The sequence below is a fragment of the Neolamprologus brichardi genome, chromosome 11 (genome assembly GCF_056152115.1).
Source record: "Neolamprologus brichardi isolate AB-2024 chromosome 11, ASM5615211v1, whole genome shotgun sequence".
Lineage (NCBI taxonomy): Eukaryota > Metazoa > Chordata > Actinopteri > Cichliformes > Cichlidae > Neolamprologus > Neolamprologus brichardi.
In genome coordinates this window covers 10,138,414-10,156,802 of record NC_142114.1, presented here as the reverse complement: position 1 = coordinate 10,156,802, position 18,389 = coordinate 10,138,414, and the positions used below count along the sequence as shown (strand labels likewise).

General features: G+C 40.6%; 2 protein-coding genes across 4 annotated transcripts in view; one reads left to right on the top strand and one right to left on the bottom strand.

Annotated features, from left to right (window-relative positions):
* rspo2 (R-spondin 2) overlaps nt 1–8,898 on the top strand; it is a 59,221-nt gene extending 50,323 nt beyond the window's left edge. For all 3 annotated transcript variants that reach the window (XM_087847739.1, XM_087847738.1, XM_035909544.2), the window contains one exon: nt 7,390–8,898. In XM_087847739.1, the coding sequence (XP_087703865.1) occupies nt 7,390–7,505 (116 nt within the window). In that variant the 3' untranslated portion in view covers nt 7,506–8,898. The remainder of the gene's footprint in view (nt 1–7,389) is intronic.
* A 6,235-nt stretch (nt 8,899–15,133) lies between these two features.
* LOC102792684 (hepcidin-like) lies at nt 15,134–16,472 on the bottom strand. The gene is made up of 3 exons (XM_006794851.3): nt 16,336–16,472; nt 16,153–16,230; nt 15,134–15,351 (listed from the first exon to the last, which is right to left on the bottom strand). Exons 1-3 carry the CDS (start codon nt 16,417–16,419, stop codon nt 15,250–15,252), a joined length of 264 nt encoding a protein of 87 aa, XP_006794914.1. The 5' UTR covers nt 16,420–16,472; the 3' UTR covers nt 15,134–15,249.
* Between the last annotated feature and the right edge of the window lie 1,917 nt (nt 16,473–18,389).

The following is an 18,389-nucleotide window of genomic DNA, read 5'->3' as shown; positions in this document are numbered from 1 at the left end:
ATTTGTTTATGAATTGGTAAACTAATGTAATTAGCCTCCATCGTAAACAATAGTTAGAAAAGTCATACTTTACTATGATTAGCTAAACATCGTTTAAGGTAAATTTCATATGGGCATATACTGTACGCTGGCTCCTATTATATTCATTGGCATGTTATTTCTCTGTCCTGAGTAGTTACCTTAGCTCTAGTTAAAGGATTATCATGTTATGTTGTGCCAGTAAACTGTATCTCAGAAACCTGGGAAATGATACGTGCTCCAATTTTCCAACTTTCAAACCTGGCCTAAGGAATCGATCCACTGTGTGCTTTCTTGTACAGCAGGAAGAACTAATTCCTGACTTTCCAACATTTTGGAATGTTTTAAGTGAGTAAATGTGAGGAAAGATCTCTGGAAGGCAAGATTTGACTTTGGAGTTTCTTTGGAAGATAGTCTAATTTAAGCATCTGTCAAGGTCTCTTGTTAATAACTTGTTTGTGAGTGCTCGAGCCAGCAGCAGTGGTAACCCGAGGGAACAGTTAGTGTATTGGGCAAAGCAGTTGAGCATGACTTTGAACCCTGAGTAGACTGATGGAGGAGAACTTCATTGCTTCTGTAGCCGACCTGTGCAGGTTGCGGCTGCATCTTGCCGGTGTTATCGTTCATCACCCAAGGGGGAAAAACAAAACTGTCTGTGCTGACCATCGGGCGCATTAATCACCGTGTCAGTCATGCATATTTTGCCAGGACTTCTCTGCTTAGAGACGCTAATCTCCGAGTCCGGTTTTCGCTTTAACTTACTGTCAGTGAAATAAGGCATCAAAGAGCCGAGCAGAGAGCTAACCTGCTTTTTAAAATCTCTGCGCTTATCCTCTGCCGGGGTCATAGATGAGAAAATAATGAGTGACCTAATCCCAACATTAGCTTTTTAAATCGGAATGCGTATGTTTTAAATCATTCTCGGCCAGCAGTGTGGTGATAGTAAGCAGAGCATGGGGTGAAAGGGAAGGAGGACGGAACGAAAGTGAATGAAAGAGTGTGATCCAGAATAACCTTGTTAGGGCTAAGTGACGCTGTGCAGAGGGCCTTTTGTCAGTTGGCTGGCAAGATGAGCATCTTGTAAATGATTGTCCTCTCTGTCAAGGGGCTGATTTCTTTTTTCCTGCTATCTGACGTCTGTGTCTCTGCCACAGTGCTTCAAATACTGGAGCTTTTTCTCCTTTCGCATCTGTATCTGTTACAAACTGTGGCCTCTTTTTATACATAATTTCATCCTGTAGTACGCTCTCCTTGTTCCCCAATTTCAAATCACCCTTCTGCAGCGTTTCCCCCACAGGCGAACACAAACAGCACAAAGCGCCATTAAAAGTTTTGGCTTACCTATCAGGCCCACGCCTTAATGAACCACGGGTCAGCTGAGGTCACATGGCTATGTCCCACCTATAAATCAACTGCAAACTGAGATCAGCGGCAATATAGGGCAGTGTCAGTCCGTAACCTTTTCCCAGACAGAGGAGTTGTCGGTGTGTGAGTACTGGCTGGCTGCAGATCCTTTCCCCTTCACAGCATTATAAATGTATGTGTGAGGAGGCCCTTAATGGCTGCTAATCCAATTTCTGCCACTGAAATCAAATCTCACTGGCGCCAGTAGTTCTCTCCTTCCCTCACAAATAATGGCCTCCGCTTTGGCCTGTTTATGAAAAAGACGAGCCGCCAAAAATTCCGGCTTTACCTTCCTTAAGTCCCATCGAATCTTCTTCAAAACTGTTTGAATGTTTTTGTTGTTGTTTTGTTGTTGTTGTTTTTGTTTTTCTTTGTTCTGCCCCCAGTCCCTATTCCATGTTCTTTGAAACTTATTAATTGACTGTCTGTGTCGAGTGAAAGGACGGGGTAACAGAAGAGCAGGGGCAAGTTTTCAGCAGCGTAGGATCCCATTTACCGTATGTCTTAATGCCTTCTCGAGGTCAGCCATCGATTTTTGTTCTCAAACCGCAAAGCAAAGGAGATAAGATTAGGCCTTTGATTCCTGCGCTGCTGCCGGAGCCGTGAGTGGATGAAATCACTTGGCCTGCCCATTGGTTGGTGTGTTGCTTCTTTTTAGGAGGTTGTGGCCTCTGTGACGATAGGGTAAGGTAGCAGGAGCCTCACAATAACGCGTGAGCTAACAGTGAAAAAGTAGGTATTTTTTTTTTACTTTAATGGGAAAATCTCTTTATGGTGACAAAAGTAAACAAAAGTCTGATTTCTCTCATGTAAACTTATACATGTTCTTCAATTTGGTTCCCTTTTCCAAAACAAACATATTGGCTTTGACACAGATGAAGGGAGCTTTGGCTTTGGCCCCCTTCCCCCTGGATATGGATTTGACTGATTATCTTTCAGTGCATCAGTTGGACAAGTAGTCATATTGCCATTCCGCAAGGAGATATTATTCTGGAGTGTGATCCTAATAATATGATACGTCTAATAGCACTTAACTCTTAGTTGGAGCTGTACCATACTGAGAGCCTCAAATAGAAAGTCGGGGACATGGAGAGGGGAAACGGGAAGGATAGGGAAGAAAAAGAAAAAGTAGCAGATCCTGAATGGCTTTCAGAGGTTATGGAGGAACGTCCTCTACGGTGCTTGTGTAGAGGCTTAATATCTCTTTGCTCATTGGTTTGGCAGCTGAAAAAATTGGAAATGACACAAAGTATTTCTCAAGCTCACAAAGGTGATATAGAAGCTCACGATCATGGACTTGCAAGCGTACAGGGCATATGCCGCACATCATTCGCACATGTGCTCGCACGCTGACTGATACACAAAAGAATTCCACAAAGGTCACTTTTGACAGCGGTAAATAACAATCCCACCGCAGGCTCTGCTTCTGATTCCGAAATGCAAAAACATTTTGATTTGCTCTTGAGAGCTTTGTTTGTTTGTTTGATTCACTTTTCAGTTCAAACCCGAATGCGAACGTCAAGTTGGCAAAGAAGACTGTATCTATGGAGGAGAACCAAACATTGGTGAAGTTGCGGTTTTGCTCTACTGATAGTAAATGCAGCCAGAATGGAAAGAGAATTTTTTATAAATGGAGATAATTTTCTTATAAAAGTCGTGTTCTTTTGATTTGATGCTTGCTGTGCCAATTTCAATGCAAAACAAAGACAGAATGATTTGAAGGCCACTGTGCCTTCCAAGAGAAAATTATCTTTACATGCTGTAAGATTTATGAATTTGTTCTTGGTTTTGAAAGCAATTGATGCAAATTAAACTGTTTCCTCTGTGAACCCTAGTAATCAGCTTAAGTGATTACATCGGTCGTAAATATGAGATGATGAAAGCTCAGTGTGCACTGTGCCCTGAGGAAAGGCTAAATGGGAGTTCATAGGGTAGATATGATAAAACATCACACTGGGACTGCACCAGATGCAGGGGGAAGGGGCTTATGTGGGGAGTGGTTGCCCTCTAGCTGTCAGCGTTGAGACTGGATTATGAAATATGGTCCTAATTTTCTGTCAAGGTGTGTTTATGAAGGGCTATCAGTTAGCTTGGGGCCTGAGCTTAGCTTTGAAATGTACTGGTAATGTTGATATGAAGGAGTATGATTGGAAGGAATCACTAGTGGCTTGGAAAAGTCTGAACTTGTCAATATCTGCTAAATAAAAACCAAAAAAACCCCAAAAGAAACATTTGGGATGGAAACGTGGGAACACAGACAGGTAAAATATTGAAGACAAAGAAAGTGAGAGGAGAGCCTTTCAATTAACGATAAAAAGAACAAGGAGCCAGTGGAGAGAGTCAGGATTCAAGCAAATGCTAAAGTAAAGTTTTTTGGGTAACAAAGCTAGGGAACAGGCTAGAAGGCAGTGTATTTGGTTTCTGCTGTGAAGGCCCTCATGTTTATTTTACTTCCTGTGTTATATCCTATATCCCATATGGGGGATGATGATTTTACTTGTACTCATTGTTGATGGCTGTCATCAACTTGCCACACCCACAGACCAAAAGACTGAACAAGAAAAAAAGCTTTTGAAACAAAGTTGCAAGAGGGTGCTAACGATGGAGGCACTGTTTTGAGACTTTGAATGCAAAGGTTACCAACCATAAAGAATAAGTTCTATTAAATAACCATTCAGATTAATAATAACTAATTATTCAGTGCACAGTGGTGTATAAACGCACAGTCAATATCAATTCATCCAAAGTTATATTGGAAGTGTACAACTGGTGATTGTATCAGTGACAAAATGGATTGAATTTTCCATCCTTCTTTTCTAGTGAGCTACTGTCATTGATGATAGACATTCAAAGTCTGAACATATTGCAACAAGGTGCCAGCATTAGCAATGCAGCCATACTGACACAGCATTATATCCAGTGACACAGTAAAGTAGCCTAGATAGTGTTTTCTGTGTAAATTTTAAGTAAAATTGTAACACAACTCTTTAGTTTACAATAGCAAGGACTAATATGATCTAATAATGGAGCTCTTCAGGAACCTGCCACAATGTCACGTAATAAATCGAAATTAAAAAATATTTCCTACCTGGGATGCTCTAACCTGGGCCGAGTTTTTTAACCATTTGCTCAAAGCCCGCCTTTACCACCGTGTAACCGAGTCAGTAATTTCCATCATGTCATATGGGATCCAGTTGTTTACTTCTGGGTGGCATATCTCCAGCTCTCTTGCCTTTACTGCGTGGTTGTACTTGATGGCGTGCCTCAAGTGGCAAAACAATTTGTTGTTTCCTCCTTTAGCGAGAACAGTTTTCTTGCATATTTTGCAAAGCTTTATTGGAGTACCTCCCTTTTCCTCCCTAGACTGACATGTGGCTCTCGCTGTCAGACATGTCTGGGCTTGTGCTGCTGTGCCAGCTTGGGAATGTAAATGCATGGTGTTGCTAATATCATTGGTATTGTGATATGACATTTTTATATCATGTAAAACTTTATAATGATATTAAGGATGGCAAATTCCTAATTTGCAACAGGAATGTAATAAGCAAACATAGCTTTAGCTCTAGCCCTATTTAGCGCAGTATCTACCATTCCCATTGTTTAGCTAGTTAGCGGTCTCTTTGTGGGAAATAAATGCAATCAGTGTCTGTCTGTCTGTGTGTGTGTTTACTGTCTTTACTCAGTTGGCTCCAACACTTTAACTTTCAGAACAATGCCAGTGTTCACACTAACCAATCAAAATCAAGCAGGGGGAGAAGAAAAACTGGGCAGGAGATGTTTTTTTGTAACCAGGCAACAATAAGCACTCAAGAGAAGCGCAAGTGAAAATGTGGTCAGGGGTACAGCGAGCGGAAAAAATAATGCTAAGAAGACTAGCTTTAGGCATTACATGTAGAATTACACTGCAGGTTCTGTTTTGCCTTTGGTTGTAGCTCAGTTTAGTTGTCACTGAAAATTCAAATTTTCATTCTCTTCACAATCATTTAAAACAACAAAAAAATGAAGGTTTCCTTAATAAAATTTGTGATAGTAGCAGTGCATGATGTAGAAGAGGTGCTAAACAGGCATTTCAGGTTGTAATTAATTAGTGTAACTATTAATTTGTGAACTTTTGTTTTGATTTTCTATAAGTCAGCCTGCTTGTGCAGCTGCTGAGTTTGTTTCAGTGTGTGTGTTTTGTGAGCATAAAACTCTTTGGATTACAAATCCCCTGCCCAGTCCTGAACTAGCCAGGAAAAGAGCCTTTTAACTTAACTCTCACATATTTATTTGTTTTAAGCAATTGCTGTAAATTCAGGCTTTTTCAGTTTAAATGCAGCCTTGCGTCCAAGGAATGGCCCACGAGGGCTTTGCCCGTTACTGAAGGAGTTTAATGCAGCACCGTGTACTTTATTGCTGTCAAATGTAATTTATCCTGACTTGATTGTACTGAAAGCCGTGTTTATCAGGCACCTAGCAACACTGTTTTGAATGAAAATTACCTCTTTAAAGAGCAATTAGGAAAATGAACCTATAGGCCAAATGCCTTTGAGCTCCAGACTTACTTTAATATTATTCTACATTAAGTCACGCAGAAAATCTAGAGTAGAATCAGCTAAGCAAGTGTACAAAGTCCCCTGGCAATATTTTTCAATTGAAGGCCATGAGAGTTTGATGGAAGAGATGTGAAAGTTGTTTTCAAAGGATGATGTTAACTAGGAGCTGTGTGCAAGAAACTTTATTGCCATGTTTCAGATTGGCAAAGTGACTGAAAATAACAAGATTAGATTAATTGCAGGAAATAACTCAGAGATGGTTTGATGTTTGCATGCATTTGTATTATTCATTGGGAAACCCTGTTACTAGAGCAATATCTTGCTTTCTCATGCGTGTCAGCTTAAATGAGTGAATATTTTCAAATCTACCTCACAGAGCAGCCCTGAGAACGGGAAAACAGTCTTTTGTATGGGTGCGTTGAAGGGCCAGCGCAACACCAGCACATACAGTATGAGAAGGCAATTAGAGATGGGGCCACATTTTACACACCGTTACCTTCCTTTCAAGACAAAAGCTTAAACAACTGCTGTAATAAGATGTCGAATTAAGCGGTGAAGGCCACCATATGAGACTTGTTTTTCTGTAGCACTTTCCTCCTGTGTTTCCCATGTCAGCGAACCAGAGCGTGGCTTGTTTCTTTGTGTTCTAGATCAGGATCCAGATATCTTTCTCATCATCCAAGCCTTACTCCACTTTTCCCCCCATTAGATTTTCTTTCCCCCTAAATTCCCTCACACTCACCCGCCTCCCCTCTCCTCCCTCTGCACACATACATCTTGCACACACACCTCGTTATCTTATTTGTGGCCTTGGCAGCCAGATTGGTTGCCTTGTGGTTCAGTAGCCAGTTTTCTCTGTCACAGAGAGCCTTGGGTGCAGATCCTTCACCACACACGCTTCCATGAGAGCAGGAAGTCAGTTCCCGGCATGCTTTGCCCATCCCAGTGAAACCTGGGATGGATTAACCTTGGGCTGGGGGACCTTTCCAACTTGGAAAAGAGTTATGCAACTTCCCATACTTATTGCTGCTCTCTATTGCTGTGACGGTGAAGTGTTGGGCTGTACAGACGTTTGTTTAAAATTGGGGTTCAGTTCTGAGGGCTGGAGCAAGCTAAGACCTCATTTGTGATGTTTCCTAACGTAGGACTCACTTTTTACATAATGCAGGCTTTGGCAAAAGTTCACATACGTACCTTTTTAAGGTCACAAGCCAATTGTCAACAAACACGAGAGAAAATACACATTGTGGAAGAGAGCCAGAGATTAATAATAATAAAATGAACTGAAATGACCTGCCAACCTTAGGCAAAAGAAGAGAACGAGTTCGACATGAGGCAGTGTGGAATACAAAATCGCTCTCACTCAGAGAATCTCACACCTGACGGTAATGATTAAAATGAAAAATCTTTTCTCTCTCTTGTTTCTGCTCAGGTGGTTCAGGAAAGCATCGATCCAAAGAGCCAAAGAAGAAGAACAAGCAGAGGCTGCGGTTTCGAGCTCAGAACCAGCACAGTGACCACTTGGCCTCTAAACGCTCCAGCCAGTGAGGACTGAAACTACCCAGTGAACAAAGAACCAACGCAAAGCTGCTAGCCGCTGCTGCACCTATATTCTGATTGACGACTATCACGAACCCCGCCACCTCCCGTCCTGCTGCCCAGCCCTATCCCACCTTCGCCCTGCCAACCAGGACTCATAAATCTGCCAGTCCAACAATATACAGCATATAATGTGTGATATAAGTACAACACTAAACCACAACCACACCAAACACATGCTTTCATGCCTCTGCCTCCTGCTAATTCTCCCCGAGCTGCAGTGACCAGCCAGGTGACTCTGTTCTCCCAGCCTTGTTACCTTGTGGATCTTTACAGTTGACATTACTGAACTCATTTCATCGTCATTAACAATGTCATTCAACGTCTGGGGTGACGGAAGACGGAGGAGCCACCAGAGGTACCGCGGAGGAGCCAGGAAGGGGACGGTGAGGTTGTGAGGGAGTTGGCGACATAAACTGTTCGGGAGAGATTTAAAAATACGCTCGAGGAAGCAAAACGATGCTGATGGACAAGAAAATGGCATCTTGACCTGAGAGAGAGACTATTTTTTTGTTCCCTATATTTATGTCAAAGCTATCCTTACCTTCCTTATTCATGGAGACAAGTGTTCCCATTGTGGCCTTTATGTTATGTACATTTTTGAGAGTAATATTAAAAGAAATTACCATGCATAGTTGCAAAGTATTTTATTCTCAGCACAAACTGTTTACGTTCAGACCGCTTTATGCTCTAACTGTATAGTGTGGTTAAAAAACTAAAAAAGAAGAAGAAGAAAAGAATAAATTTAGTTGTTCAACTAGCATGGCAACAGACTCGTGTACATAGTTGATCTAATATTGAAAGCTTATTACTGTATTTTCAGTATTGACTCGTTCATCGTTCTAAATGTTTTAGAGAAAAAAAGGTTGTAATACAAGCTACAGATTAAAATGATTAAAAACAAATAATAAACATAGCCACCATATAGCTATTTCATTTATATGGTATATATTTGATTTATTTATTAATTCTGTTTTGTACTTTTTTTTGGTTCCGTGAGAATTTTTTGCCTCATACTGTTACTCTTATATGCTGAAATATTCTTTGCGTTCCTTATAACAGTGCATATCTTTAACAAGTGGAAACGCTTTCTCGTCTGTCACGCAGGTGTTGTATTCCTTTCATTTGACCTCATCTACTGATTTTGATGTTTTAAAGAAGAAAAAAAAACAGACTAATAAAACTATGCTTTGACATATTCTAGGTTTATTGATTAGGATCCAGCAAATGTATGGTCATAGGACTGCATATGTGTACATTGTGTTTTATTAAAAAACATTTCATGTGACTGTATGATGAAGCCTTTCATTATTGTCTGTGGCTATAATATATGTGGCTAAACTCTGAAACTGTAGTTTTCTTGTCTTTTTTTTTCCCCGAGTACCATCGAGTGATTTCAAAAACATTTGTGAAATCCGTCATGTCGTACTGCATGAGACAAGTGGTATCTCCAGCCAAAGGATTGGATATGGTCGACTAGGCCTTAACGGCATGACAGCACCGTTAAGGGTTTGTAATTCACTATGACGTAGCCTCGTGAAAGCTACAAAACCAGCGGATGTCATTGGTGGCTCATCCATCTCCAGCATTACACTATAATTTCCTAACAACTTGCGTTTGGCTGTGTCTTTTGTCATGCGACACACACAATCAATCACCAAATTAAGTGATACACGTCGCACTTACTTCTGTGATCTTCAAAACATTAAATAATCACAGAGAAATTTAGCTATATGCTAAATCTATCTGGTATATGGGTGAAGAGAGGATGTTCTAATGCAAGTCATGGCTAATTTAACCCGAGGTCCACGCTGCATAATCACCATCCCAAAAAATGAAGGAAAGAAAAAAAATTCAAATCTGCCAGACAGCTTATGGATGGCCAGTAGCAGATGAATCGCGCTGTGTCACATATATATATCATCCTGGGAGAAAGAGACCACAGTCTTCCTGCTCTGGTTAACCCCCCCTGAAATCACAAATGATATTTCCACAGGGAGCCTGTCAGTGTTGAAATACCCCTCAGTTTATGGGCTCCATGTCTATCTTAAGGCCAAATATGCAGCTTTAAGTGCCTGAACATCTTTCACAGGTGTTCCAAGTGGCACGGCAGACTTTACCCAGGAGGCTTTTCACAGCTTAACAGTGGAGCCGCAAAACCGACATGTAGTAAAAGGTTATCAAGTCAAAAGAATAGCTAACACATTTGGTTATTTTAGTTACCATGACATTAGAACAATGAGAATAGAAACATTTAATCAAACGCAATACAAAATGTCAGCAATGTTTCAATAAGCCCTGTATGGCTATAGCAAAGAAATAATTTTTGGCTAGCATGTTAAGTTCACAAAGAGGATCCAGATCAGGTGCTGCCGGGTCACTGATAGGGCTCACTAAGCCTGTTCCAGATCTGGGAGTAGATCTTCCAGGAAACTGTCGTTACATTAGGAGCATGCCCTGATGTTGTCAGGCATGTGTACAAGAACATTAGGGAGCCATACAAACTAGTGAGTTGCTGCAGTGAAATTCCAGTATAATAGACTAACCTGCCTCATCATTTTTTCACTCTGATTTTAAGAGCGACCTTCAAATCTGCACTCTGTAGTTTGATTATTTTCATTTCGAGCAAACAGTGTGGCATCCTTTTGTTCCAAAGACATTACCCAGTCTGTATCAGTATAGATTTCTAGCATGATTTTTTCCCATTGAGATCTTTCCTTTAGTTTTTTTTTTAAAAATCCACATTTTCTGTCTTGTTATTTGGGCTTTTGGAAGCAGCCAAATTTTGGGGGGGAATAACATCAATGGCCAACCCATGGCCTTTAATACCTTATATGTAATTTAATGCACGTCTAAAGGTAGCTAACTTTAACTCTAGCTAACAAACTTACCCAGATGCAAGCCTTTATTTGACAGACAAGTAGTATTAAATAGTTTTAGGCCTCCATCTAGAGCTGTCGGAAAATTTTACTTTCTAAAAAGATTTATTTAAAGATGGCAAAAGGGAGGCCATAAACAACCAGTTGGGCCAATGATAAATGAAACAAAGCAAAAATGAAATAAATTTTTGAAAGGAATTAAACATGTCATAGATGTTGAGTAAGTTGTTTTTAAAGACATCTGTTGCTGGTTCCAAGTTAATGAACGATTCACAGATGTCATCTCCCGGGCCAGACTATCACTACTCCAGACTTGGGGATTAAACCTTACAGCTTAGGGAGAGGAACTCCACTGAAGTGGATTCATTAAGCACAAGACCACCACTAAAGCACACATTGCAGCATCCACAGTGGAAAAAAGAAAGTACAAAGAATCACATCGCACATTTGATGCGATGCGATCAAACTCTTATAGTTATTCCTTAATATCGGTCTGTCCCTTTCCACTCATTTGTTTTTCTGTGACTGTGAGAAAAAGGACATTGCTGCAATTCTCAGTGTTGTTGAGGAGGTTAACAGTCATGCACACATCAGAAGGAATGGTCCTCCCTGTGCAAACCACTTCTGTAAAGTGTGTGAGTGTGTGTATGCCTTCCTTTGTGCGGATTTTTTTAATGTTTGTGCTGAATGCGGTTAGGTGGCTGAGACTGAAGCTCCCTTTTAATCTGACAGAGAGCATTTTCATTAGTTCTGTTGGGTCCTATTATTAAAGCCTGCTTCAAAGGCACAACAAGTGAAACCACTAACAGGAAATGACCCAGTGGGCTTGAATTCGGATAGATCAGTGCTTTTAAAGCAGGTTGGGATGGCGCTTAAGCGTATCTGCTGTCGGCCATGTATGCGGCTCACAAGACAGTAGGAGGATAACAGGAGGGGTGCCGAGACCTCTGCCCTATATTAAACATGCTGCAGCTTAATGCGAGTAAGCAGTTGTGGCATATGTGACACATTCGTTCCAATGTGCATGGCAGAAGTGGAAGTTATGACATTGGTGGGGCAAATAAGATTGCCCTGGATAATAAATGTTGCAATAATTTGCTGTTTTTAATAACTGTATAATGAGCCATCGCTTTGCCCTGTGAGTTGACGGAAATCTGGAATCATTAATCTTCTGGTGGGTTAGCCATGGTGTTTGGCACGGGCTGAAACAGCACTGAGTAGGAACATACTGGTGTCAAAGGACAAGCAGATCTTAATATTTTGAACAAGTTTGCCATATGTTAGACATCATGATGTGTACAAGGCTGCGAAATGGTGGCATTAATGGGTGACTTTTATTACTAAACTCGCTCCTAATTGCAACAATGCAATCCAAAGTCAACTCTCAAAGCAGGAACTCGCTTCATTTGGAGTTGCTAAGGAACACATTAATCCCTAGAATAAATACAGTCTTCAATAAAAGCTAATTGTCTGTGACAGTCATTTGCTTTGCTGCAGAAACATTCAAAATGGGAAACTGTAAAAAGATTCAGAGTTGGAGTAGCGGTGCACCGGTTAAGCCTGCGTGGATGATCGCAGTCGTGTAGCCCCGTTATGTCGGCCTCACCTGCGGGACAGGAAACGTAGGCCCTTTGTCATAATGCTCACCTTGTGCATTAATATTGCCATGCTTTGACACACATATATTTTTGTTTAAATTTCTGGATGACAAATGGGGATATTTATGAGTCACTTGCGCTGGTAGTGTTTCAGTTGAGCTTCATTGCAGCAGGTGCAGAAGAGAACATGGGACGTTTTTATCACCATCCATTACATGGAGCAGACAGGCATTTCTATACCTACCCGGCGTGGCGATTCCTAAGGGTGCCGTAACTATTGTTTTTCCTGGCCGATTCAACCCCGCGTTCTTCTGGAATACCTAGCTGGTTCTTTTACACTGGGATTCAAATGCAACACAAAGCCATTGTCCCTGCTCAGTCATAGGCAGAGCAACTCGCTCATACCACTCAGGATGTGACACGCAAGGGCTTTATGACCTGAAATGAATCATACTGCACACCTTAAACGCATTACAGGCTGGGCAAACATTTCCTCTAACTGGTGCTTTGAGAGCCATGGGCACAACCATTATATTGGACTCAAGAGCCAGCTGGTGAGGACAAATCCACAAGGATTCCTATTTTCCCTCTTCTGACTCTCTGGCAGCCCTGCTCCATTCATTCAATTTTTATATGTGCCCACTGCCTAGTAGCTGCGTTACTACTGGTTTCAAGGGAGAATTAATCAAAAACAGGTCTTATTAAAGTATATTAAGACCAGTTGAATGGGATATAATGTACTCAGTCAGAGCCCAGAGGGGCTTTATGTGAGCCATAGCTGACACTAGTGGCTTCTACGTGTAGGGATATGTTGTTCTGTAGTGGCACTGCATTCCTTCCTGGGGGGCTATTCGCTTAAGCCAGGTATTGCATTGTGGGTAAGCAGATTTTAAGTGGGTATGAATACAGCAGGGGGTAAAGCAGGCTCTCATTGTCCAGGAATGTTTATCCCCAACCCCTCCTTGATTCAGGGATGGATTATGCAGTAGCATGCTTCAGAAGCAACCTTTGGCTCCACTTGGAGGGTCTGTGGAAGGAATATTCATTCATACATATACACACACGTGCAAACGGTTGTTATCCTTCTAATAAGAAGCCAGGTTGATTGCTCCCTTAAGGCCCGTGGTGAGTAGGTGGAAGTGGAGCCGCTGAAGCAGGGTGTTGAGGGTAAGTCCCTGGGCTGGGCTCTTTGGGAAGACTGGAGCCAGTGATGCCCCCAGTGAGCGCAGCACAGTTATCATCTTCAGCACAGCGAATTTTATTGGGAAGTGTGTGGGTTGTAGAAACGTGTTTAATCAACTCAGCTATAGGGGAGGTCTTGACCTCATCGCAGACATTTCCAGCCCAGATTGAGCGTGCGTGTGTGCGTGCCTTTGCTGTCGAGCGTGACCTGCGGTGGAGTCACTGGGTGACACTCTGCTCTTTGCTGGTTTAAGTGATTAACTGGAGAAAGTGATAACTGATTTGTCAGTTAAGAGTCTGAAACAACTGCTGTCAAATGACATTTTTCCCTGTAGATCCAGTCACAAGGGACCTTTTTTGAAGTCCCTATCCCACAGTGTTAGATATCCATTTTTTTTTAAAACATCTTGCTTGCAATTTCTTTCCTATAAAGAAACAAGCTTGTAAATATTTAGCATTCGCTTAACTACGGAGTAAAATTTGAGTCCCAAATTTGGATGGAAAGCACATAATTGATATTTTTAACCCCTGCTGAAGTCAAGTCAAGCGGCTTTATTGTCATTTCAACCATATGCAGTGGTACAGTACACAGTGAAACGAGACAGCGTTCCCCCAAGACCATGCTACATGACTGCATAAAGTGCAAGTGTGCAAAAATTGCAAAAAAACCAGTGCAACAGCAGACAGAACAATGCAGACACAAGACAGTGCAGACACAGAAAGTGGGGCTTTCTGACATCACGGGAAGGTCAATAACCTTCAAATAACAATTACTGACTATTTGTAAATTACATTTACTATCAGATGGGCTGGCATCCCCTTTGAATTGTGATGCCTATGTTTATTTCCAGACATTTCAACAAGTGCCGCCATCAGGTCAAGAGTTTGTAGTCCAGTAATTATGTGCTACATAAAGCTCTTTGTTCCAGTTGTGTTTGTCTTAAAGATCTAAAGTGACTTTCTTTTGTGTGATTATTATTATTTTTCTGGCTAAATGCCATCCCCTGCCAATCAAATCACCAACAAAAAGCAGCACTGTGTGATTTCCTCATCTTACCACCCGAGAAGTTTAGTTTACACACTTAAATATCACTAGTTTAAAAGATTTATAGACGTAGTGTACTGCATTTACCGATGAACAGGGCCCTAATTGCTACCTGCCTGCACTGTGCCTCATATGTGTATGTGGGTATGAGTCAGATAAAATAAACCACATGGTGTGTGTGTGCGTGTCTCTGTGTGTGTAAGGAAGCTGAACAGAGCCCTGTGCACTCATTTACTATCTCCTTGTGTGGTTTGGCAGCAGCTTTGTCGGTATGGGGGCGTACAACGGGCATCCGTCTGGACGTGAGGCAAGCCTGGCATGCCTCTCAGCCCCCTGCAAGGCTGCATGAGGGTGGGATCAGAGCAGGAGTCCACCAGGCTCCAGACTGGTAGTCTGTGCATGTGTGTAAGCAAATCTGTGTGTTTTTCTTTGTGTATCTGCACTTCTGTGTGTATTGGGGGTAATTAAATTGTAATCACACAGGCTTAAACAGCAACCACAGGGTTTGCCATTGTTCTGCATGTCACTTGCAATCTGTTGACTTCTTTGCATATTGTTCCATCCATTCACAACTCTGTCAGATAGACTGCCTGAGTCTGTGTGTTCCCTAATTATTTCTACACCGGTTTAACACCGCATCATTTATTTGACCTTTGTGGTCATTATAACAGTGAGGCACGATCCAGCCATGCTGAAAGTAACACAATAGCATGCACACCACCATGGCTGGATGCCATACCTCCATGTTCTGTACTGGATAATAAGTGAACCACTGCAGAGCTGAGCCTGGTTTGCACTTGGACAGCAGACCACCCGCGGAAAATGTAGCCGCCTCTGTTATTTGTCCTTAGACACTCCCTCTTTCTGATCATCACAGTTGTTTATTGTACATAATAGTAAATACAGCATGGATAAATACATACATCATATTTTTAGCTGAAGATGAGAAAGTAAAGCTGCTTTTGATGGAAGCTACTCAAATCTGAGCCTCACTGGCAACATATGCCACAGCCACTGAGCAGGCAGCAGTCACAGCAATGATGGCATCTGACGGGGCTAGTGTCGCGATTCTCCCCGATGTCAAACGGCATCTGTGAAAAAAAAATTGAAATACCTCTGAACAATAAATACATCAAAGAGGCTTCTTCCTGTTAAAACGGAGTTTTGCTTCCCACTGTTGCCAAGTGATTTCTCACAGAGGGTTGTTTGATTGTTTGGGTTTTCTATGTCTTATTGTATCGTCTTTACCTTACAATATGAACCATCTTGAGGTGACAGTTGCTGTGATATGTTGTTATATAAACTGAATTGAATTGAATTTTCCTGATCTAGAGTTTAATTTTCCCCAGATACTGGTGTAGGTATAGTACGTAAGGGCTGTGACAACTAGAGGTTTTAAAGGAAAGAAGAAACTGAAATTCTACTGTGTTTTTATTTAGTGTGAGTGGCTTTAAATCCAATGTTTACTGGCACATATTTCTAGCAACAATGTGGACACCAAAATAATGTGTAATTACAGTGTAATATAGGGTGGTTGGGGTAATGATACAGTAATACAGCCCTCTCCCCTAAAATTGCAATGTAAGATTGGGCAACACCGTTTGTCCTTTCCTCTAAAATATCTCAGTTATTAATTCCTCAAATACACTTGATGTATATTTTCTTTGTCTTTTTATCCTTTAAAACTTCAGTTTGCTACTCCTTTGTTTTGCTTCATTGAAGTATTTTTTGGGTACTGAAAATGCACCCTAAATTTAAAAAAATTGCCCTGTAAAATTACAGGATAGGTTGTAGGCTGTATTTTGAAGTGCTACTTGAACGCACTGTAGATTAGAAATTGAATGAACTCAAGCTCCATGACTTATTTTAAGTATTTGATCAACTCAGCATACCATCCATGTTTCTACTGACGTCTCTTCTTGCGTTGCAGCAGGATCATCGGTGCTCTTTTCTTCCTCCACGTCTTCCACCTGTTGATTAGTTGCATACATTCAGAAACACAGTAAAACACACAGAGCTGATGAGCATTGAATAAAAAGGAATAAATCTTAATTTACATCAAGCAGGCTACTCACTGTTGTAAATGGGAAGGCAGCGTTCCCCTCAATGTAAATAGTTAGTGCGACAGCCAAGATGACTGCAAACGCGAATGTTTTCATTTTCAGCAGTTTAACTTGTCAGAGTAGTTGAATTTTTTCGTTTCTGCTATCAGCGCTTTTGAGCATAATGGTTCTGTTTGCTGATCATGCTGTTATTTATACAGTGTTACCTTGTCACTGGCAGTACTTTATTCCCTCTTGGGAAAGACTTGCAACACTACTTAAATGATGCTGGGTATTGTAATAGGAAATTCCCAAACAACAAAATGTCCAGTACTTTGCACTGATGCGAACAGTATTTGTTCAATAATCTTAATTCCTTAATTCAGCCATAGTATTGAATTTTTCATGAGTGCAACAGTTTAATACAGCACACAGTTTGCCATCTATATTCTGCACTATGCTACTAATACACTAATTATTATTTCAAATCAATGTGTCCAGTGCTTGGAACTTTCTTATAAGAAGATGCTAGACTGAGTGGGTTTCCTTTCAGTATTGACCAGTTATGGGACAGTGCAGCTTAAATAATGTAGTTTGCTACTGTCTAATACAAACTGAATTTAATCTGATCACTCAGTTTTCCCTCAGTTGTGTGAATCCGTTTCCTGCACTGAGACAACTGCACTGAATGCAGGGATTATGGTTTTATGAGACAGAATATATATTTGATGTCAATGTGTAATACTCTGTATTGATTTATTACACATAATAAAGATCCTAACATGCCGACATATGATCCAGTTTTCAACAGATCAGTATCAAATGTCATGTAACTGTCAACACAGAGCAAATGGCTTATCTTTAAATTTTGTCACTCTATTACAACCACTTTAAATAATGTAAATCTGTTTAGGGAAATAAATTGTAGGGAAATACCAAAATCAATAATGACAGGAGTGCACAGTGTGTTTACTCTGATAAAGGTTGAAAGGGTCTTTTAAATTTTACTAAACATCTTGTGCAATAACCAAAATCCCTTATCTCCACTCTGTCTTATGTACTGTGACCCCTCTGACCTGTTAGCTTTAGCTTAATGAGCACATCTGTGTCAACAACAACAGTAGGATTATTGGCTCTGCTGGAATACATTCTGCGTTTTTAACTGGTTTTTTTTTTTTAGGACTATAAGGAATAATTACTTCATTTTTTGGTCTCATTTATAGTAGCTGCAAGGACCACTGCAGCTACAAATCCCCCTCGAATATATTGATGAATTGATGGATGATTTCATTATTTTTAAAAAGATTCCAGCCCCTGAGGAGTAATGCTTTCAGCACTGGAGTAATGAGTGCAGTGTTTTAGTACCTGTGCAGAAAAATAAGAGCTTCTTGCAGTGTTGTCATTAATGGAGATCACACAGCTGGGATTTGTTTACCTTTTTCCTGATAAAAGTAGTCCCCCTCTTCTCCCCCCTATGCATTACTTAATGTGATCAAATTTCGTTTGAACACTTCACACCAATAAATGATCACTGAAAATGATCAGCTACATAACAGCCAAACCTACACTGTGAATTGTTAACCAACTTGTTAAGAACAACAAATGGAAACAAAACGAGAAAGTCTAATCCATCATCAGATCAAAAGATCTGTACGGGAAATAAAGATGTGGTCAAAAGTTTACATGCACTCATCATGGGCATGAATGTCGTGGTAACTTTGGGCTTTTAATGCTTTCTTTGAACTGTTGTTTTTCCAGGGTGGAATGATTGTACAGAAAATATCCTTAAAACAAGAATTAGTTGCAAAAGCTTGAATTTATTGATATATTAGAGCCTGTGTATATAAATATATAAATTCAATTTATGTCCATAATGAGTCTATATAAATGTTTGACAAAAAACAAACAAACTCCAGGGCTAAAAAATAAAGCTAAGATGTTATTGCCAAAAACCACTAGCTGGTACTATTTTTCTGCTTGAAAAACAAGCCAATCCCCATAGACTTCCATGTTAAATTTATAAATTAACTTCTAAATCAAAAAAACCCCAAACAACAATGCCATAAATATAAGGTCCCAAGCATGGA